Here is a 23,130-nt window from a genome sequence, read left to right as displayed (position 1 = left end):
TTTCACAGCTTGCAGTTTGATTTCCTACAATTTCATTTGGTTTGCTTAGATCTCACACCAACTTTTCTTTCTTTAATCTGCTTATTTTTGTTTAAATTCTATAATTTTAGTAGTTAGCTGATAGATGTTTACTTTCTTTTCAAATTTAAGCATTTAGAAGGGGACCCCTTGAGCTAGCCCAACCACTAGAATTCTATAGAACTATCCAAGTCCCTAGATGTCATCTTAGGGTGCAACTATTAAATAGAACTTTCAATTACTACTTCCCGACCATAATGTGTGTCTTGAATAGGTGCATGATGGGTGCATCCTAAACCCAACCACTTGTACAAGTATGGGACTCGGCCCTTATACCTAGGGTTTGCATTGATCATGAAGTCTCTTTTTATGATACCTTCAAGTTTTACCTAAAACTTGGGTTTCATTGATCAGCATTACCATAGCTAGTCTTTTCGCACTTAGGCGCACAGCGTGCCGTTGGTAATGATTCTACTACGGTGCCGCAAATTCGCAAGCTGATCCTAAGTAATAGACTAGTTTGTTTTTATATATTATGTATGTACTAGTAATTTTTGTATAAAAGTATAAAATACTTACAATCAATATTTTATTTAAAAAGAACATTCTTATAATACTCCAAGTGAAGACTTTTTAAGACCTTCCTCTGCTTTGAAACAGGCGCTGCTCAATAAAATCAGATTCCATTCCGATCTGGCATTGGAAAGACTAGACCATACACAAAAGTACAAGAGGCATTCGGGAAGCGACTAGTCGCTTCTGGTGAAGCTTAACGAAGGCCGACCACTACATAGAGACAACTACCAGTCATGAGCGATAGTGAAGCCTAGAGAGCTCCTATTTGCCAATAGAAATGTTGGCCTACTTCTACACCCGATATATCGTATAACCCTTTGAGTGTTTTAGATTTCAAAAACAAGGGATGAGAAAGAACAGCCTGGAAAGCTAATTGTGGACAACTTTTTGAAGTGCTTCAACCACATACATACTCATATCTAGGATGGGTAATAAGCAAGCGGATGAAAGCTCACTCAGCAATTCAAGAAAATAAGTTTCACTCCACTACCCAGATAAAAAAAAAAAAAAAGAAGTTCGCAGATGCATTGGCAACACTGGCCTCCATGATAAACATTCCGGAGGGAGTGAAAGTCCGCCCAATCACCATAGAACAAAGAAGCAGCCCGGTGTATTGCAACCTAATAGAAATAGTTGAGTTTACTCCCGGCATGTTCAATAGTGATATTTGGGCCATTGAAAGGGCACCCGAAGGTAAACCATGGTTTACTGACATCAGGTAATATATTGAGCCACCTAACGCGGTAGGGGAAAGAGAGGTAGCGGGTGATCGAAGTACAGTTTCTTCGCCGGATTCAGAGAGAGAAATAGTGGAATCAGGGGGGGAACCACCGGACAGTTTTCGGCTCGGCATGCTTGCCTCTCTACCTGTGCCATAGTGTCTCAGGTCGGAAGGACGCTATTTTTTTTTAATTTTAATTTTCATTATTATTAAATAATAAGTTAAGCTAAATTTGCCAGAACAATAGCTTAAAATAGTCTTGTAAAAATTATCACTTGTCCTAAAAGCTTAAGCTGATATAATGATGAGATAGATTTATTTACATATTTTATATTTTTTGGGTTGGACTTTTTTTTAATGGGTGAACCCAATATGTGAAATTTTTAATAATGTAGTTAAAGATTGTGAAGGCAGGATTCGAACTGGACGGTACCTCTGCTCTGATACCATGTTAAAATCATTACTTGTCCTAAAAATTTAAATTAATAGAATGAGGTAGTTTTATTTATATATTTCATATTTTCTTACAAGCCTTTATTGTGCCGAGGACATTCTCGGTTATTTCATGGGCATCATCAACGGCGTCGCTTGAGGAAATTCCCGAGGAGGAAACCGATGGCGCTCGTCGCCTCTGAAGGTTTGGATGGAAAGGGCTCCTGCTTCACTCTTAGAAACATCTGGCCTACCTGCCTGCGTATCAAGTCAATTGTCTTGGCATCCACAGGGCTCCCTGACACCTCCGAGACATAGAAAGTATCCACTGCTTTGGCATCCTCCGTCGATATCTCTGCCCTTGTGATGCACAGGCCGTTCTCTCGAAATGCCCGAGTGATATCTGAAAGCAGCCCAACCCTGTCTCCTGTTCTCAGTTCCAACTCCAGTCCCTGCAAACCAATGCATGTATGTGTGTGTGTATATATATATATATATAGTTTTCAGAAACTAAAGCAAAAACAGTAGAAAGAATACTCATCAGCTTATCAGGATTTTCAGGTAACAAACCTCTGAAGCTCTCCTTTGAATAGCTGCTTGAAGACACTGGACCAGGCGGTCTCGTTCGGCATCTGAATTCACTCGGTGCCCATCAATGTGCCTGATGCAGTATTCCTACAATCAAACAAGGTGTAGTCTTAGACAATTCCATAGAATAAACTTGATTGCTTTGATCACCAAAAAAATGAAATAGTTTTTTTCCTGAATACAATGAAGCAACAAGATTCACAACTATCGCCATTCTTGTTGCTGTCAAATCAAAAAGTTTTTTTTTTTTTTATAGTAATTTGGATACATATGTATGGAGCAAGGGTCTCTCATACCTGATAAGTTTCACCATTTCCTGGGGCCACCGTTCCGTGGAACACCACGTACTGCATTTCTGTGAGGGTGCAGACAGTGTCAAACAAGAGCTTTGGCCGATCCTTGGACCTCAAAATAATGATGGTGTAGTCCTTCTCTTTGCAGTCCACGACAGCAACTTGAGGTCTGGATTTCTTGTCACCTTCTTCTACCACCCCGACTCTCTCGTAATCCCTTTCGTCAAACATCATCTGATGCAGCCTCCTCGCCGTGTGGGTGCTCCCCGTCGAGACCGTCATCTTTGCTCTCCTTGAATCGTCGTCCCCCTCGAGCACGTTGCGGAGCAACTCCTTTATGGTGGAGAGCCTTTCTGCGTCCTCGATTGCACTCCTCGTGGACTCGTCGGTCACATGAACTACTGATGCAACTCGGGTGTTGTGCGTCCAGAGCTCGGCTTTCACTACGTTGCACTTGAAGTCTGTGAGAACGGAGCAGATTTCCGACAGCAGGCCGGGCCTGTCGGTGCCCGTCAGCTCGATGGAGGTATATCCAATATTGGAGGGCTTCACACCAGCTGAACTCTCTCTTAGTGATGATAAGAAGCAGGCATCTGATTCCAAGGACTGCAGGAAAATTATTCAAACCAATGCAAAAGGATGGGAGAAGGGTCGATTAAGAAGCTAAGCGATCGATCCTAGTTCGAAAGAGAGAACCGTTTCATCCATATGATAAGGAAAAAAAATATGGAATCGATGAAAGTGAGACATGATGATTCATACAATTTGGATGGTGTGTCCCACATTGGCCTTTTAACAATCATTGCAAAAAAAAAAAAAGTCTTACTTCAATCATTCAGATATGATTCAATTATATCGAAGGAGGACGCAAACATGGAGTTACATGCAGTTCACTGAGTAAATGAAGCATGCAAGAGTTTTCCAAATACGAAAGGATTTGTTGCTTTTTTTCGTTAAGGCAAGATGCTGTTATACTCCTTTTGGTTAATGAAGTTTTAAAAAAGAATCATTTAACTAAATGATTTCACAAACTGAGTATTTAATTTTCCAGATATCATTGTGCGATAAATCAGTGATGCCATAAACACAGAAGAAGAGAAGGTTTCAAAGCCATGAATAGAATGCTTACTGTTTGTATGTAGCTGATGATCTTTTCGTCCCTGAGTTTGTTGCCGTTGCGATCGGTCACATTGAACACTGATATTCATGAGGAAGGGACAAGTAAGTTATTAAATTCGTCAGAAGATCACTGTATGAGCATCTGTGATATCTCCCAAGTACACATGATGGGGAAAAAAAAAACTTACCATCCATGAACCATTTTCCATCAGAAGATATGTATGCTTTGGTGATTATGAGGTTGAGATCAATAAGAACTTGTACAACTTGTAGAAGGATGCCGTTCTCATTTACACTATTCACCTATTAGGGGAGAAAATAATAATTAAGAGTACTAAACTAGATTCCAAGCTTTCTATCCATATTGGTGGATATCCAACTTTACCTGAATCACAGTTGCATCATCGGAAGCATTGTTGTCGATTATAACCCTGAAGGAATCAAAGAGAAAGCAGGAGGTCAGTTGGAAGAAACCTGTAGAAACTAAGAGAAGAACTTAAAAGGATGATTCATAGGAGGAAAAGGTAGGGGAAAAAGAGAAAAAAGTACAAAAATAATCTGGACAAAGCACACACACACACACACACAGAGAGAGAGAGAGAGAGAGAGCAAAAACTATCAAAAGAATGCTTACTTAAGGAACACTGAGGGGAAAACATCAGAAAAAGTTAAAACACCAGTATCAAGTTGGAAGAAACGAGTTGGCTGAGGGACACAAGAAGCCAAAGTAACGACATAAGATGTATATGTGTGCATATTTTTGAGGGGGAAATAATGTACAAATAGAGCAGAGGATATTTTTTTGATAAGTAGAAAAGGAAGAGCTCAAATAAAATAGAAGAAATTAACAAAGTACAAAATAACAAAGGAGGGGAGATAGAGAGTCCTAGAAAGTATACATCCAATCAGGACTCTGCTGCTTAAAACAGAAACTTGAAACAACCAACACCTAAACCAAGTCTAACTCTTTGAGGGGAACCTAGAGAGAAATTCACAAGAAAAGCAAAATATATCCTAATAATCACCCTCAAGGAAAAACAATTCAGAAAAAAAAAAACTTTAACTGGAAGAAGCCATAAACAAGGTTCACTTCAGAACAACAGCACAGAAAACAAAATTCTTTGAAAAAAAAAACTCCAAAAGCCCATCATCACAGCACAAAATTCTTGTAAAAATCCTTGAGAACAGCATATTCAGATGAAATAGCCAACAAAAAGGATCAATGAGAGGAGCATTCACAGATAAAACTCAAAAAAGTTCTTCCATGCATTCAGAGCACAGAAAAACCTGATTTAAATCTTTGTGAAAACCTACTAATGCAGCTGAAGCATAACCAAACCTAAACTTCAAACAAACCAAGTCCAAGTTTTAAAGAGAAAATAATCATTAAAATAAATATCAAGAGAAAACTAAAACTTATGCTCGAAATAAGCTATGCAAGACATATTTCAATCAAAACTAATCCAAATCAACAATAAACTAGTAAAAAAGAAGCCTCATACCTAATTCCGGCCAAAAAGATCCCCACATTCATTAAAACCACAGGAGAAAATAAAACAATTCCTGAGAAAAATCCCATAACTCCCTCACCTTGGTAGGTTCATCTTCCTAATGAGCTTGGCATACTCATCGTCATCATCCCTGTCCGCTACCTGAGGTCTCCACATGAGCCCAGAAGTATCCCACCTTCAAGCAATCCGAAAACAGGGAAGTCTCCTCCTACTCCTCCTATGTATATAGGGTGGAAGCCGAAGCAGCAGAGAAACAAGGGAGCATATCAAGAGAAACAGAGGAAAATATATGGAAACAGGGGCCATTAGGAGGTAAAAAATAAGAGCGAGCGAGGGAGCGGCCAAAAAAGGAAAGTCCTTCTCCTATTGGAACTGAGTCTCGTCCCCCAATTTCTTCAATCACCGGACGTCGGTAGGAGAACATCGCATTGCCATCACTTGCATGCACTTCGTGTTTTGATTGCGTAAATTTAGTGTTCGGCGTTTGAGCTCGTACGTCCGATGAGCCGATGGCAGTTAGGATGCGGAGCTCCCGTTCCGCCGGATTGCCACGTCACCCGTGACCAACTGTCGCTACCTTGTCGTTCGAGGGAACAGCGTAAGCCCACGTCACCTCCACCAGGACTGCTTTCGCGCAAAATTTTGGACGAAATATTTTTTTGCTTGCATGTGGCTCCGAAGATGAATAGAGTTGCTGATTAAGCCGCTCATCATTCTGAAGAGATTCTCTAGACCCATTTTATACCTGTTCTTCCACCATGTAGAGTATTCTATATCTTGACTCACATGATAATGCTCATGTGAGATTAGTATGAATTGCCGATATAAATAATAAAAAAAATCTAGCTGCTGCAGTGGGCTCGAAGTGGCCTTTTAAAAGTTTTCTGGTCTTCCTAATATTTCCTCTTTCAATTTTTTTTGCTTATAGAAGCACACGTGGATATTCTTGCCTCCTGTCCCTGGAGCGAAGGATTTATCAATTAAGATTTAAGGATTAGTGGGAAAGGGACAGGGTTACCAAGGGAGCAGGGAGCATGAGGAAAAAGGATTTGGAAATAGGAGTATTAACCTTTTTTTTTTCTTTTTATTTAGCAGTGCAATTGCATGGAATCAGACCTATCTATATTGGTAGCATGATCTAAGGTTTTCATATCAGCATAGGCAACTAATGACATGTATATTATATAATTTTGCCAATGATAAAACAATATATCTCAGGGTAATGACCAGCACAATAAAATAATACTGGACACAGTTTTCTTACCCTTTTTTTTGAAATTCTTTTAATGGATTTTTAGGTAATAAAAGATTAAAAGGAATTTTCTATAAACAGTTGATGTTACTATATGACATCATCAACCAAGATCCCTGAAGATCTTGATTGAGTTGGGTCAACCAACAAAAATGGAAAGAAGAGAAAGACTTAGTCTAGGTTCAATCAGAGTCTGGGTTTGATAAATCCTTGTATCCGGTCGATGAGTTAGAGAAGAGAAAACAAGAAGTAGGGAGAGAATAAAAAATGGAAAGAAAATGAGGGAATTTAGAAGAATAAGATGAAGATGGAGGGGAAAAGTGGAAGAGAGAGAAGAGGAGAGGTTGGGGGGTACTAGGGATCTGACAACTTAGTGATGAGATTAGAAAACCGGCGAAAGCCGCTACAGCGTCAACCAGCAGAAATCGGCAAAACAGAAGAAAAAAAAACAAAGGGATGGGGCTTAGGTTCGAGTTTGCTCATGGAAGAACCACACCGAGGAGGTGAGAAGAGGGGGAGAGAGACTCGGTGGCGTGGGTTTGCGCTGAGGTGGTTGCGGAGCTTGCTGTGTAGTGGTGGTCCAGTCGCATGCATAGATAATAGAGCAAGGGAGGAGGAGAGGGAAACACCTTAGGTTGCCCCGATGGAGGTTCCTCGGCCAAAGGGGGCAACGAGAGGGTGGAGGGGATTATCGAGAGTGGTGGAGACAGTGGAGCTTATAGCTGGAGGCAGCAATTTCTAGCGAGATTTATGGAAGCAGCACTCGAATAGGGAAAATAGGGCAAACGGGGCAAAACGAGAGTTTTGAGAGAGGAAGATTGGGTTTTTGGTGGTGGTGCTCGGTTGTGGCGGCATGGCGGCCACCAGAGAAAGGAAAAGGGAAGGGTTCTAATGGTTTGTTGATGGATCATCCGGAGGGGGTGAAGGATCTAAAAAAAAGATTTTTTGACGAGATAGGCTCAGCTTAATGGTGAATAAAGCTAGCCGTTCATCGATTTTAACGGTCCCAACGGTCGATGACCATTCATACCGATCTCATGGAATTTTCACCGGCCATGGCTTTACGACCTTATCTCAATAGTGGGAGCTCGGACAGAGAAACATGTTATCTTGATAAGGATTCATATGACGACTCGGTTGGTCAGCCGAAAGAAAGAAAAGAGGAGAAAGTGTGGTCAACAAAAAAATGAAGAATTTTTTTTTTTTTTGGTTGAAGTTTTAAAAGAAGAAAGATGAGAAAGCAGAATAAGATTTTCATATTTTATAAAAAAATATTCACATGGGACATGAAAAAGTCTAATTTTCATCCGTTGAGAATTGAGATTTTTTTTTAAAAAATATCCTTAAGCTTTTACATAGAATGAGATAAAGTTTTTTCCTTTATTAAAGATATAATAGGTGTATTACATGACTTTCCTAAGAAGAAGATGCTCAGCTAGAAATAATCCACTCTATAATGTGTCATTTTTCTATGGTCAACCAAATATGCAACAACCATTTTCCTCGACATCATATACCTAGGCATCAGCTTTCAGAAAAAATATTCCAATGAGGAAAAATTCTTTCCGTGAACCAAATGAGTCCTAAGTTTCTAAGGACTTAGTCTTTGAGACATCCTGGTTCAAATCCTGGATATTACTCAAAAAATTAAAGAAAATTCAAAATATGGTAAAGACTGAAATGTTCTTCTTGGCTTAAAAAGGCCAAGAAGGTTCCAAAATTTGCTTAATAATAATGTCAGCAACAACTTATTAGCGAGAGACTTAAGTATGAATAATACCACGAAAACGTTAGCAGTGATAAGACTACTGGATTTGAATCATTTGGACATGAAGAGCTATTCCAACAAAAGAACAGTGAATGAGGAGAGGAACCGGCAGAGTATTCTTTCCATTCACAGCAAACAACAGTTCATTTTTCTCATAAATTGTACAGAGGCCAGTGGACTTCAAGGCCCAAGTTAAGATGAACAGATGCTGCTGAGAAGCTCAGTCAATAAGCTCAGCTAGACTTCTAAGTTATATATAAGCACAAGATAAGCACAGTTACAATTGTAATGCAATGCTGGTTTCAAGAGCCAGATCTTATCAAGCCCAAGTTACAGAGGAACTTCTCTGATCTAGACCTGAAGACATTACCAAAGGAGAACCTTCCACTATCCTGTGGTGGAGATTTCAAGCCAAAGTCATCCTTGACATGAAGAATCGTCTGCCCAATCTCACTTCTTACAGCCTCAATTGTTTGTCTCTGAACTTGATTTCCTGATGCATCCATGACATAGAAAACATTCACAGCCTGAGATCCCCTTGTACACACTTCTGCGCTGATGACCGAAAGCCCATTTTCTCTATATATACGGGTTACGTCGGACAAGAGGCCAACCCTATCTTCACAGCAGAGCTCAAGCCTTATGCCCTGAATTATGAAAACATGCTGAGATCAGTATGAGGCCAGCATGGATCAAGAGAGGGGAAAAAATTCTCATTTTAGCTATTAAATTTTTTACCTCCATAGTCCTCCTTGCAATAGCAGCTTCCAAGCAATTGGCTAATCGCCGCTGCTCTTCTTGTGAACTAACAGGATTCCCTTCCATGTGTCTGATGAAATATTCCTATATAATGAGATTGAAAGAGAATCCATTTAGAATGTTTGGATTTCCAACCATATCTTAATAATTTTGTGATATCACTAGTAATGATTTTTTGAAATGTGTAACTCTAGATGTGTGAGAAACTCTCTAAAACCCTTTAAATCATAAAAGGAAAGCTTCGTCTGTGAGCAGAATCTTGGAAGTCCACAAATTTTCTCATTTTTCGCTTGCAAAGATTTCATCTTTCAACTCATATTTTTACCAAACCACTTCTCAGACAATATTTCAATATTACTCCACCATTATGATGTATTTTGCATGTTACGATCCATGCAGATCAGGATTTCATTGTTAGACTAACTTACCATAGACATGAAGGTAGGATAATTATATACAGAAGAACCATTACCTACATTTTTACTTTAAGTGACACCATTCAAAAAGCAAGTCTAGTACCATTTACCTTCCACATTCTTTACATTGAAATACTAACTCATGATTAAGATAGTAAATACCTCTAAATCTAGCCTAATCATAAGTGGGATAGATTCACAAAAAATTAAAGTCAATTAAGAACTAGATAAGAGAATATATATATATACTGTTACACACAAGACCATAATTAAAAAGGTTATCATACTGATTCTTAAGGGTTCAGGGAGAAACCTGATAGGCTTCTGGTCCTTCAGCAATGACAGTTGCATGGAACACAACATACTGCATATCTGTCAAAGTACAAACAGTGTCGAAAAGTAACTTAGGACGGTCCTTGCTCCGTACATTCACAACTGTGTACCCTTTCTCTGTGCAATTCTCCACTGTAACTAGTGGCTTGTTCATATCACTTATGTTGCTCTCCTCTTCCACACCCATTTCATCAGTGTTGCATTCTTGATCAGCATGCATCATTTGATGCAGCCTCCTCTCGGTGTGCGTCACATCCATCGAAATAGCTGTTCTGCCACTTTGTTTATCTCTGCTTCCCTTAAGGACATAGCGAAGAAGCCGTTTGATCTTAGCGAGCTGATCAGGGTCATCCACTGGAGCTCCAGTTGCTTCATCAGTGATGTAAACTACTGATGCCATTCTTGAGTTATGGGTCCAGACCTCGGCAGCGACAACGTTGCATTTGAGGTCTGTGAGGACAGCAAAGACCTCAGAGAGCAGCCCTGGCCGGTTTCTGCCAATCAGTTCGATACAAGTGTGCTTTGCAGCAGCTTGGACACCTACCGACCTTTGCAGAGACCGAAAGCCAAATGATCTTACTTCTAGTGACTGCAAGATGATGCGAAGTTTGCATGCAGCATGTTAAATTCTTTGCACTTGGAACACGATGTTATTGCAAAGAAAGATAAATTAAAAGGGATATTAGTCTTTATCCAAGGAAAGGACATTCTTGTTAGCTAAAGGATTTGATAATGGCATCTAGTAGGAGACTCTCAATCCTCATTATCAGTTGCTACTTTTAATAGCAGGTACAAAAATGATACTCAAAGTATTAATTCTCCCTCTTCTGCCTTTGACCCCCCCAAAAGAAAAAAAAGTAACTATTAAAAAAAAAAGCTACATAAGTACATAACTGACTTGATCAAGTACTAGATATACTTGAAAAAGAAAAATCATTTACTTGATTCGTCACTTGAACAGAAGTATTATTCAAGACATTCTCTGGATTTCATGTTTGGAAACCCCTATTCACCCCTCCAGTACTGGAAAACCCAAATCCAGCAATTACTCACATCCCTGTGACTAGAACTATGATATGATAAGTAGAAGATAATATGTTTAAATTCTAAATTGACATGTAATGATATGCTGAAAGAAAGAGGAAAAAGAAGTAAAAAAGACATAAGATCTACCTTTTCTTGGCCCTAATTCTCTATGATCCTAATTATTTAATTCACAATCTAGTAATGCAGACATGCTTAATAAATGCAATTCCCAATACTGAAAGAAACTTTCTTGCCCCAACACCAAACCTCTATAGTTACAATGTACTCAAACTCCAAACCTTGTTAGCATCACGCAATCCTTAATAACAGCAATTTTTTAGAACTTTACCTGTTCAATGCGGTCAATGACTTTGACATCTGAAAGCTTATTTCCATCTTGGTCTACAACATGGAACACTACAAATAGGATCATACAACAACACTCATTGAATAGAAACAAAGAGAACTAAATAGAAAGCTCCTAATCAGAATTTAGGACAAAATTTTGGTAATAATCAAAGGCTCACCATCCATAAACCACTCTCCATCAGAGGAAATGTAAGCCCTTTTGATGGTAAGCTTCAAATCAGTCAAAACCTGCACCACCTCTAACAAACTCCCATGGCTGTTAAAACTGTCCACCTGCGGCAAAATCAAAGAAAAAAAAAATCCCAAAGCTCAGATCATCAAAATCCCCCAAAGACCGAGAAGTCCAAAAGAAAAAAACCAAAAGCACTGACCTTTACCAAAGTGGCTTTCTTGCTTGATGTGTTATCCACAGCGACCCTGAGGCCAAAAAAAAAAAACCCCCTTAGAGTCCAACCCAATGGCTGACAAAGATCCATTCTATTTCCATACAAAACAACAGTTCCTCTCAACACAAATCAGTAATCTAACTCATATATGTATATATATACACACCCAAAGCAAGGGGTGGAAAGGTGTCACCTTGGTGGGTTCATTCGAATCACCAGCTTCTCATACTCATCATCTTCTACTGGAGGAGGTCCGCAGCCCATCATGGTGGAAGATGTGCAGAAACCAGTAGCAGCCTTACTAGAAGAAAAAAAGAATATAGAGAGGAAGACCAGGGAGAGGATGGCGAAGCAAAAAAGATTCCTCTCTTCTCTCTTGGTAGTGTTCTTTGTTTTCTCTCCCCTGTACTATCTCACTCTCTCTTCTCTATATATATGGTCGTGAGGTGCACATTTTTTTATTACAGGGATGTGCTTGTGTGTGGTGGAGTTGTGGCCGCTTGGTGGCTCCCTGTTTTTTTTTTTGGTGAGATCGGTGGCTCCATGGTTGGTGGGAGAAAGAGATGTAAAAAGGCAGACAGGAAGTGGCGAAAGAAGGAAAGGGAGGAGTTCACCGCGTCAATTCTTGTGTCCATATACATAGATATATTTTGGATTAATTTAATTAATCAAAATTAATTATGTTAGTTGACTTGCCGTGTTAAAAATATTTATATAAAAATAGATATAAATATTAATTTAGAGGGACATTCAGATAAATACTAATATTTAGAAAAATATTTATGTAAATTTTTTTTATTTGTGTTTATTTTTCTAAATATACGAATTTGTATTAATATTCTCCCAAATTGCTATTTGCATGTATACCTTTATGAACTTTTTTTTTGTATGTTTATCTATTAATATATTTTCATCATTTCAATTTTAAACTGCTAATTTCTTAACGTCATTAGTTGATATGGATACATACGTAAAACAAAAAAAAAAAAAAAGACTATATATATAAAATAAGTATTTGATAAGGGCATATATGTAAATATTAGTTTTGGAGAAGTATTCATGCAAATTTTAAAGCATAGTATGTATAAAATTACATATTTTTTTTATCTTACGATAGCTGGTAATTACAGGCTATCAGCAGCACATAAGAGATGAAGAAAAAGAAAAAGCCAAAAAAGAAACCTGGGAGGCTAAATTAAAAAGCATCTGCAACCCATATACGAGCCAGATCTGGATGAACCCTCTCTTGTGCCGAAACTAAAAAAGTCACCAGTGAATGCATGTTCAGCTGCCCAATCAGCAGCTTGATTTCCTTCCCTCCTAACGTGCATTACCTGGAATTTTTTTAAAGGAGTGCTTCCAATGCAAGATATCCCGCAGTAGTGGAGAGCAACCTACCCTGCGGTGTGAAGAAGAACTGATCCAGGCCACTACTACAGCCGAATCCCCCTGCAAACAAACTTCCTGTGGGTTATAATGAGCAACAAGAACAGATAGTCCAAGCCAAGCCCTCATTCATTCAGCGTAAGGTACTGAACAATGGTCCCCTGTTTGCCACCTGCAAATAGCACCTTCATAATTTCTAATGACAAAGCCAGCTGCAGCAAGAAGAGGAAGGAGCATAGCACCTTCATAATTTCTAATGACAAAGCCAGCTGCAGCAAGAAGAGGATGGACGGGATATACTGATAAACGGCTAGTACACTCTGAAGGCGATTGCTTTGAAAATCATGCACGACCGGCGATGGCAGAGAAGACGAGCAAGGTGGTGGGCAGCTCAGCCGCCGATGGGAGCCGGGGGCCACCGGCACGAGGCGAGGAGGAGGGAGGTCAGGTGAACTCGGAGGGATGGGCTACATTTCGGATCTTGGAGGAGGAGATGCAGAACCTCTTTGGCGGCATTTCACGGCGGTCCTCGAACTGCCGGAGGAATCGATTGAGGCATTGAGGAAGGCTTGGAAAGACCGGGCGGTGGTCGTATAGAGTTTTGGCCGTCGGGTTCCAGCGGAATGGGTGGCTCAGGATGTAGTGCTCTGGAGGAAAACCGAGCATGGCGTGGAGGCCGTGCCGCTTGCCGATGACCATGTGGCCCTCCACTTTAAGATGGTGGCCGACCGGGACATTGCCCTCAGTAGCTGTCCTTGAATGGTGGCGGTGCACCTATTAGTCATGGAGCCATGGACTCTCGACTTCATCCTGAGGCTGTACACGGTGAAGACGACAATGGTTTGGATTCAGCTTTCGAAGCTCTTGGTGGAGTACTGGGTGGGTGAGATGATTCTACGGATCACCATGGTGGCTAGTCAGCCAATGGCCGTCGACGGAATCACAGAGCAACAGAGAAAGATGGGCTTTGCTAGGGCCAAGGTGGCCATCGACGCCACTGCGCCACTGCTGCCCGCAGTCCAGTTCAAGGGCAAGGCTAGGGTTCTATGGCAGCTCTTTGTTTACGAGAATGTTCCCAATTTCTGCTACGACTGTAGGCGAATCGGGCACGCCGAAACGGTCTGCAAGTTCCCAACGTCGGTGGTGGAGGGGGATGTGCTGGAGCAGACATGGTTTCCTGCTCCCATGGTGGTTGAAACTGGTGGAGACCAGAGGGGTGGTGGTGAGCCGGACTCAAACTCTGGCAAGGAGGCCCGACAATCGATCTTTGGCCCTTGGTTGGCGGCCATGAGGATCCGACCACCGCGAGCTGTGAAGGGGCCGCTGCGGCTAAGGAAGACGACTGAGTCAACCCCCGAGTCTTCCTCCTCAGGGCCGTAGTCCCCTCCCAACCGGTCGGATTTTCTGTCTTGTCGTCGAAATCAGACGGGTGGTAGAAGCCGGCGAAGGATTGACTGACCAGCGAGGGTGTTGATTTGAGATCTAGGTCGAGGGCGACTCAAGGCAGCCGCTGAGTCGGGTCAAGCTTCGACTTGTTGAATGACCTGGTCGACTCGGCGGACGACTCAAGCTAAGTTGGGCTAGGCACTGTGCAGGCCGACCTAGAGGTGACGATGGTTGACGTAGACGTGGGCTACTGTGGTTGTGTTCCATAACTTCCTCCAACAAGTTATAATGATAATTTCAAAACCTAATGAAACTCCTTGGATTATGTCTGGAGTGTATGCTAGCACAGATTACAGGATGAGGAGGGCCTTTTGGGGTGAGGTCACCAACCTTGTTACCCAGAAGATCTTGACTTTCTTCAGAGTTTTCTGTGGGGCTCATATGGTGGCGGACACAAGGTGCACTTGCTTGCGTGGTAGATGGTCTACCAACCAACTCGGAAAGGAGGGTTGGGTGCCCAATCTCTTCTCACGAGGAGAGAGACATTGATTGCTTGACACGTGGCGCGACTGGTTCTTGATCCACACTACTTCTGGAGTCAGGTGATGACTAACCATTATGGATCAGTTACGGCAGGCAGAACAGCTCAGAGTGGCCGGAGGTGCTTCTTTATTTGGCGCAAGATCTGTAGGTAGTGCCCACTACTTTGACTAACACCAGGTGGTTGATTGGTGATGGGTGTAGTGTAGATATTGTGGAGGACCTTTGGATGGTTATTCTCTTAGTAAGGTTCTGGTCGACCATGGTCAACGTTGAGGCTATGGACGGTATGCGAATTTGCGATCTCCTCCGTCCTGATGGGGTAGTGTGGGACACCGGCCGGATTGGCCATCTGTTTGGTGAGCACCTCACAAAGAGAGTCCAATCGCTGGCAGTTTCGGAGAGTACTGCTTCCGATGTGAGAGTTTAGAGTATGTCCTATAGCCTAGGGTTAGAGTGAGAGATATCTACGGCCTTCTTTAGTGTGAGAAACAACCGAGGTAAGATTGCACATGCATTTGGAGGTTCGGTCTTCACCCGAAGGTTGCCATGTTCCTCTGAAAGGTGGTTTAGGGCCGACTACTGATAGAATTTGTGCTGAGCAGGCATGGATTGAGCATCCAACTACACTGCCCTGGGAGCCAGGTGGAGGAGACCGTGGACTACGTTCTGTTTCAATGCGATTGAGCTATGAGGATTTGGAGCCTATTGAATCCTACCGGATGCTCGGTGCCAGTCGGATCCCTTCACCCAGGGGCCGTCACTCCTCAGACTTGGTATGTGGCCATTGGGCCGACTTATATTGCTTACCATATTTGGTTGGCCAAGAATTCTTGGATCTTTAGAGAGAGCAGTCCTACACCTAGGCTTGTTGTGGAGCGGATAGCACCACGGACGGTGTTTATCACTTGAGAACCCGTACCTCCGAGTTTTTTCAAGACCAACTTCGATGAATGTGTGCTAGATGGTGGCAGCAGCACCGACCCAACCCTTAGGCGACTTAGGTAGCCGCCTAAGGCTCCGGCCCAAAGAAAGGCCCACCGCAGTCTTAGAGTAGAACTATTTTGCTGAAACAGTGAAACCCTCGCCATGAAATAGTAAAAATACCCCCTCTTCTCCATCGCGACGCCATCGTCTTCCTTCCTGCCTTGTGGACCTTGATATAACTCTCTCTCTCTCTTCTTCTCCTTATCTGGTCTTGCGATCCACGCTAGGGAGGGAGAAGAGTCTCTCTTCTCTTCTAATCGAAACCTTTTTTTATCTTCCAACTTTTTTTATCTCTTCTAATCGTCTCTTCTCTTCGATTTTTGTGCGTCTTTTGAGAATTTTTTTGGGTTATGTACGATTTTTATGTGGCAGATATTGTATTTTTATTAAAAAAAATCGGAACTGTTTGGTGGATTCTTGTGGAACGCATATGCGGTGGTGCGAAGGCCAAGAGAGAGGCATGACATTCTGACGATCACCCGTTCCTCTTCTTCTACCTACCGCTCGTCTGCCCTTCTTTTTCTTGTCTATCTCTCACTCTTCCTCTAATCCCCATACCGAGTGGTCTTTTTCTCTTTGTTACCTCATCGTTTTGTCTTCTTTCCTGTTTTTAGCAATCAAGTATTACTTTCATGTGCAGGAAACAGACGTGTTTTTTACGCTTTTTTTGACTTCTAAAATTTCTCCCATTTTTTCTGGTCATTTCTTCATCTTCTTGCTGATTATTTTCTTACCTGTTTTATGAGTTTGGGCATTTTTCTTGTGGGCCGAAACCTTTTTTTTTTTCTGGAAAAAAAATACGATCTTTATTCGTTATCGATCTTTTTTTTTTTTTTCTTCTTCTTTGGGTCGTAGGTTTTTTTCCCTTTTTTTTGGGGATGTCCAGAAAAAAATTCTTTTGTTTGAAAAAAGAATTTTTGGGAATTTCAAAGGCCTCTTCACTATTTTGGACGGCATAGAGAGAGAGAGAGAGTTTGGAGAAACATGACATTCTTTCGATCACCGGCTTCTTTCCTACCATCCACCCTTCTCATTTTCTTTCTGCTACCCGTCTCCTTTTTTTGGTGTCTTCTTACCTAATTGTAAGGTTCGTGGTATTGTTCTTCTTGTGTGCAGAGACTCCGTTTCTCTTTTCTCTTTTTAATGTTCTCTTGTATGTGATTGCTGAGATTTCCTTCTTGTAGGCTATGCTAATGCAATAGATAAAATCATATTTCTATGTAAACAAAAAGGAGAGTTTTGTATGAGTTTGATTGCTTGTAGGTGGAAGAGGGGAAGATGGCTTGGTTATGTGGAGGTCTCTTGCTGAGAATTCGTCATTTTCATCTTGGCTACAGACACGAGCGGCCCAATGTATTTGGAAGCCTAAGGTTGTTTTGTCTTTGAGGTTTTTCTTATAGTGGGCCGGCCTAAGGCGAACTCATAGGCATGCTTTTTTTCTTTCCATTTTTTTCCTGCAGTGGGCCTTCTTTGAGCCCGGGGCCTTAGGCGACCGCCTCAGCTGCCTAAGAGTTGGGCCGACCCTGGCTGCAGAGAGGACAAATAGGAAGGACCCTTTGAATGGAATTATGGACACAAACATTACACCGGTGGTTGGAATATCAGTAATAATCACTACTGGGCTGTAAGGTCTTCCACCTCTCCTGTGTGGATTTTCTTGTTTTTATGTAAATAAATTACATATCTTTTTTGTGTTTTTTCTCGGCAGTCAGTTGGTTTTACTGCAGCTCCCTTGTTTGCCCTTGCTTTGATCTGGTTCCTGGGATTTGGTTTGGTTTTATTGCTCATATGTTGCTGCTGTTGCTGCCGCTGATGTCGGAGTTATTCCTATTCTCGCACGGCATATGCTCTCTCGCTTATTTTGCTCATACTATTTACCTGTGCTGCAATGTAAGTTACGTCGCTCTATATTTGTTTTCAGATTGTTTTTGTCGCCCAATTGGTTCTTTCCTTTTTGATAGTGTTTATAAATGATGCCCAGTGTTGGATGCATTGTCTTGTACACCCGTCAGGGTGGACACTTATTACCTGTTCTATTTTTAAATAATTTTTTAAAATATTTTACACTTATTTAAAAAAATCTTTCCTTAGTGAGTTTGTCTTAGGCCCCCAAATGCATTAGGCCGCCCCTGGGTGGCAGGAGATGTGGTGCAGATTTCATGATCAGAGGCCCAAACTTTAGGATGGTGGTAGCTAGTGGGTGCTAGATCTTTGATATTTCTGTTCCTGGGATGGAACTGAGGGCAGCTTGGGCTGGTTTGTGTCAAGCCCAATGTGTACTACGTACCAATGCTCGAAGGTGACTTGGCTGGATCTAGGGGTGCACCAGTTGTATAGGTGGCTGCCATCTACTGCTCTGGAGCATTTGGGGCATGGTAGGTGGGGACATTATCTTCCAAGCCAAGTATGTCTATAGGGAGGCCAATGAAGCTGCGGATTGGGTGGCCTCGTATGTGGTAAATTACTCTGTGGGAGTTTTTTGGATTGGTGATAGCTCCGAGACTTATTATTTTGTGACTTTTTAAATGTATTCACTCTAGACATGCATGAGTCATCCATTGTAAAAAAAAAAAAAAAAAAAAGGCCAGCTGCAGCTTCGTGGTTTCTTAGAGCCCCATCAAAGTTCACGATCAGCACTCCGAAGGAAGGGGCCATCCAAGAGCTAAAAGTTTTAGAGCAATGAGGCTGATGAATCAGCCGAGAGATATTCTAGATTTTTTTTTTTAAATTTTATATAGTAGATAAATCTTACATGCCTATATGAATGCATCTAATAAAACCAGAAAACAAAATGTTGCTCAACATGGTCAAAACAGCTAGAGAGTTGGTCCAAAAAATACCTCAAGAGTGCCCTGCCATAAAAGAGGTAATTTAATCTGCCGCACTATTTTCTTCGCAGGAGACATATCTGGCCGCCCAAGAAGTACACTCTCTAACAGTCCTTCGGATGTCAAGCAGAAGCGGATGGGTAACATCGGGCATTGTCTAATCCAGCCGATCTTTAACCGAGTCCGACAGCGGGTAAGTGTGAAATAGGTAACTATAGAAGCCACGACAGAGTCTCACCGAGCTCTGTGCTAGCTGTGCTGTGCTGCTGCTGAAACAAGCGCTTATTTCGCACATTCCAAACGAGATATTGCCATGCAGGCAGTCACTGCTCGTGCCAACTTCCCTACCAAGGCGTTAGCTATAAAATCTTAGCAATGCCAGCAAGGAAATTGGTCTGAAGGCCGCGAGTGCTTGGCCTAAGAGGGCCCAACAACTGTCAGCAAAAGCAGATGTGACAACAGAGTGTTGGCAATCCTCAGCACAATCCGGGAACTCTCCAGGGGAGTATTTCTCCTCAGGCCAAGCACCTTTTTAGAGAAGCCAATGAAGCTGCAGATTGGATGGCGGCTTACGTGGCCAGTCATTTATATAGTATCTTGTGGGTTGGAGATGGAGACTTGTTCTGGGCACTCCAAAATATTTTATTTTTTGATTTTACTGGGTGCATCCGTACTTGTCGGATATGATCTACCTGCTTTAGCACACACAAAAAAAAAAAAGAAGAAGTTATTCTTCGACGAAGCAATAGTGCCTTAATTATAAGGAAGCCTCAAGCCTCCAATAAAAGAGATGTACCCACATAATTGGCACTTGCAAGGTCCCAAGCCAAGAAAGCATGGAAGAAGGGTTAGAAGCCTCTTCAATATGAATGATACGAGACACATCCTTGAGTGAAATTGGCTGAGTTCGTGAAGAAGCCCGCCCAAGCTGATCAGACCATCGACCCATGCGCAAGGGGCAAAGATTAAGATTAAGGTCATCATTTCAGCATTAATGGTCACGATCCCAACTGTTATCTGAATGAATGAAGTCAGCAGCAGTGAGATGAGCAAGACACATGTCGAATCCATGTAAGTAGGCCCCTTGACTCAACGGCATATTTGTTACCCAAGAATCCGACCAAATATTAATAGATTGTCCATGCCCTACCAACTAGACAAATTAATGCTGAATCATTCGTGCATGCATGTATTTAGTTCCATATCGGTTGTTCGTTGGATAGATCTTGAGTATTTATACATGATCAAGAAGCCCAAATAATACCTTCCGACTCGCCATTTTAAATGAGGTCTTGGGTTGTTACAAATGATATTAGAACGGATTCGACCCATAACTTATATGGGCTACAAGACACTCCAAGATGCGAAAAACCAATATTTAGCTAACAAGGCCTGTTGTGTGTGTAGAATGGATCGATGACCTGGAGGAATGGTCTCTTCTCTCCTCATCGTGTGTGATTGGTGGGATGCCTTGTTGTCTTGGTCGGGTTCTCTTCTCCTCCATCATTAATTACTTTTCAGATCTGCATGCTAATGCAATGGATCCTTAGATTTTTTGTATTACCAAACCTTATCTCTGGGATCTTCCAAATCTTTTCTGTCCCTTTATACACGTGTCATCGTTTTGTGAGCTTTTTAGATATGGAATCCTTCTCGTGTATTTATTTCTGTTCATTGGATGGGGGATAAGGGATGTGTGTAACTACCCCGGGATATATTATGAGATACCTCGAGATATTTTAGGATGCAAGACACAGAATTGAGGGAGAGTTTCAATTTGTAGCCCTCACATATTTCCTTTTATTAGCCTCTTTTGGTGAAGTTTTACTTTTAGTCTTTCACCATTTATAGGGGCTGCACTATGTTATATATACTTTCCTTCCATTCTTTGCCATTTGTATATGCTTCCTATTTTAAGAAAATTATATACATACACACACATACATACCTCATTCTGGTGACTGTGGTGACAATTTCTAGCCACCACAATAAGCCTCGGCACCGACAATCTAGAAGAAGAAGAAAGATTGGAAAAGGGATGACAGTGGTCGGCGCTTGACGTTGGTGGAGGATCTTGGAGGGAGGGGATGCTCTCTTATAGAGCAGCCCTAGGGCTCTAGTGGCCCTAAGTTTCCATGTCCTAGCTAGACTCAAGGAAGAAGAAAGAAAGAAGATTCTTAATGGGAGTCTTCCACCAATCACACACAACCATGTGTCATTAAGCTGGGCCGAGCCGTGGGTGGGTCTAGCTGGTCAAGTGAACGGGGCCAGACCGGGCCATCACATTATCTCCAAATCTAGATCAGATTTCTCTTATAGCTAAAAAATTTAAATTTTCTTACAATAATAAAGAATTTTTATTGAGATAAAACTCATGAAGAAGTCATCTATTGTCTTTCATATTAAAAGATATGCTTGATCAAAATATTACGTAAAAGATTTTTTTTTACTTTAACTAATTTGTTTCAGGCTCCAAATATCCTTGAATTCCCAAGTCAACAAGTTGCAATAGACCACTTATAATATTTGGTGATAGCTTAGAGCCTTAAAAACGAACATCCTATAAAAAAGCTATCATCTTGAAAAATTACAATTAATAATTGAGTTCTCGATGTGACAGATTTTACTCTCAAACCTAAAGTTGACCTACCACAAAATAGACAAGTTGATCTATATGGGGTCCATGATTCTCTGCAACAATAACTATGTAAAAATCATTAACTGGGGTCTATTGTCAGATTTGGTGGCTGACGCTTTGTTTTACTATGTAAGTATTTTAGTCACGTTTATCTCCGGCTTTCAAAAGCAGTATAAACACTGCAACCAGAATTTAGCCAAAATGACCTTTAGTAAAAGAAACAGTAGGGCTACACATGGAAGTGCAACCAGTCAACCAGAGTAAAATGAGTTAACCTACTCCTTCTACTCTTTACTTCGAAATAAATCTCTATCTTACATGGTGGAGAAATTTATTTTTGGGTTTGGTGGTATAAATATGTTTGGAAAGCAATAAGCTGCGTCCTAAATTTTTTTCAAATACGTATTTCGCCTTTATGAAAAGTGGAGCCCAAGTATCTTAACAAGTGTTTGGCTATTTACTCCCTCTTATTCCATTTCCAAACACAGCCGACGAAGTCTTCAGTAACGCTGACTGTAAGTAGCCAAGCTGATGTACAGTGAGTTTCATGATTCTCCAGACCAATAATCATACAAATCACATAGTAGGGTGTGCTGTAGATTTGGCTGCAGGAGACAAGTATTTAAGTCACATTTATCTCCAGCTTTCAGAAGCAGCGGCACAGACACTAACCAGGTTTTAGCCAAAATGGTCGACCTTCTTGTAAAAGATGCAATAGCAGAAGAAACATTAAAGACTTCACCAGTGCTGACTGTAAAAAGAGTTTGTAAGGATCCATCTTCAGACATGTGAGTTATTCGGCATCATTTACTACATTTCATGACCTAAATGTTGATGGAATTGCCCATTTTTTTCTCAGAAAATAGAAAAAGAGAAGCGCGATCTACAGTTACTCAACATCTACAGATAGCAAGTAGATAGTCCCTCGTCTTTCTTATCTTATAGAAGCGCACAAGCAGCACTTGGTTAATGTCATTACGTATTATCACTCTCCAGAAGGCAAATCTAGCTGCCAATCTCATGGCAATATACAAATAAGAACTCACTCTTCTCCAAGCCAAAAGATAGAATCTTTCAATCGTCTCTTAAATGTTTGCAGCATCTCTATCAGATGCTGTACGTGACTATGTTCCCCGTCAGCCTAGTTTAATTAAAGCCCTCGAGCAATATAACAAAAATAAAAGAAATATCTGCAACTATTCCAATTGGTCGTACAAAGGAATCCCTCATGGAGACTTCTTTTCTTTATTGCCCCTTGGCTTCCTGAATCTTTTGTCCGTTCTATTTAGATTAGTAGACACAACAGCAAACATCTCAGCATGTCTCAAGGAAGAACAAAGAGAACTGACCCTATTATATTCATCCATGGCTGTATATTTAAAGGAAGCATGAGACATGATTCAGGCAATGCCACATGCATGCTTTAACGTGTAGCCCAAACTAATGCTCTGAACAGATGATGCACCATCAGTATTCAATAAATCATTGATGTAGGAGACACTTCTTGTTCTCCGAGATCTCGTGCTAATGGGAAACAATATGGTATTCTCATTTGCACCTATGAAACTTCTAGCTTGCTAAGTCGAGGGGAATTAGATGGCAATTGGATGAGAAGAAATATTTACAGCAACAGCTGAATGACCACCAATGCTCTTAATGATAATAGCACATTTTTACAGCCAAGATCCAATCCAGGTATGATGGAGTTTCAACATAAATAGTGGGACAGCATAAGCTGTTAAAAAGCTACCATCTTTTTCTGTTTTTCTTTTTCTTCTCTTTTCTGTTTTTTTTTGTG

General features: G+C 41.1%; 2 protein-coding genes and 1 long non-coding RNA gene across 5 annotated transcripts; 1 reads left to right on the top strand and 2 right to left on the bottom strand.

Annotated features, from left to right (window-relative positions):
• Positions 1 to 1,853: 1,853 nt before the first annotated feature.
• LOC103707875 (ACT domain-containing protein ACR6-like) lies at positions 1,854 to 5,414 on the bottom strand. Its single transcript, XM_008792567.5, has 7 exons — positions 5,338 to 5,414; positions 4,133 to 4,178; positions 3,936 to 4,050; positions 3,758 to 3,825; positions 2,632 to 3,234; positions 2,318 to 2,422; positions 1,854 to 2,199 (listed from the first exon to the last, which is right to left on the bottom strand). Exons 1-7 carry the CDS (start codon positions 5,412 to 5,414, stop codon positions 1,891 to 1,893), a joined length of 1,323 nt encoding a protein of 440 aa, XP_008790789.4. The 3' UTR covers positions 1,854 to 1,890.
• A 2,957-nt stretch (positions 5,415 to 8,371) lies between these two features.
• Positions 8,372 to 12,179, bottom strand: LOC103707843 (ACT domain-containing protein ACR4-like). 2 transcript variants are annotated; one of them, XM_008792518.6, is made up of 7 exons: positions 11,761 to 12,179; positions 11,553 to 11,598; positions 11,340 to 11,454; positions 11,162 to 11,229; positions 9,767 to 10,375; positions 9,017 to 9,121; positions 8,372 to 8,925 (listed from the first exon to the last, which is right to left on the bottom strand). In XM_008792518.6, exons 1-7 carry the CDS (start codon positions 11,832 to 11,834, stop codon positions 8,581 to 8,583), a joined length of 1,362 nt encoding a protein of 453 aa, XP_008790740.4. In that variant the 5' UTR covers positions 11,835 to 12,179; the 3' UTR covers positions 8,372 to 8,580. The 2 variants fall into 2 exon arrangements, with proteins under 2 accessions (XP_008790740.4, XP_038984335.3); XM_039128407.3 differs by having other exon boundaries at positions 11,734 to 11,972.
• Positions 12,180 to 16,001: 3,822 nt separating this feature from the next.
• Positions 16,002 to 19,870, top strand: LOC113462769 (uncharacterized). Of its 2 annotated transcripts, XR_015971047.2 has the most exons (4): positions 16,002 to 16,953; positions 17,130 to 17,236; positions 17,327 to 17,756; positions 18,766 to 19,870. It is a non-coding gene; the product is annotated as an uncharacterized LOC113462769 (long non-coding RNA). The 2 variants fall into 2 exon arrangements; XR_015971046.2 differs by lacking the exon at positions 18,766 to 19,870 and having other exon boundaries at positions 17,327 to 17,892.
• Positions 19,871 to 23,130: the final 3,260 nt, after the last annotated feature.

The sequence above is a fragment of the Phoenix dactylifera genome, chromosome 11 (assembly GCF_051530095.1).
Source record: "Phoenix dactylifera cultivar Ajwa chromosome 11, Ajwa_hap1_PhDact_Kaust_v1.1, whole genome shotgun sequence".
NCBI classification, from domain to species: domain Eukaryota; kingdom Viridiplantae; phylum Streptophyta; class Magnoliopsida; order Arecales; family Arecaceae; genus Phoenix; species Phoenix dactylifera.
This window is presented reverse-complemented; position numbering and strand designations above follow the sequence as displayed.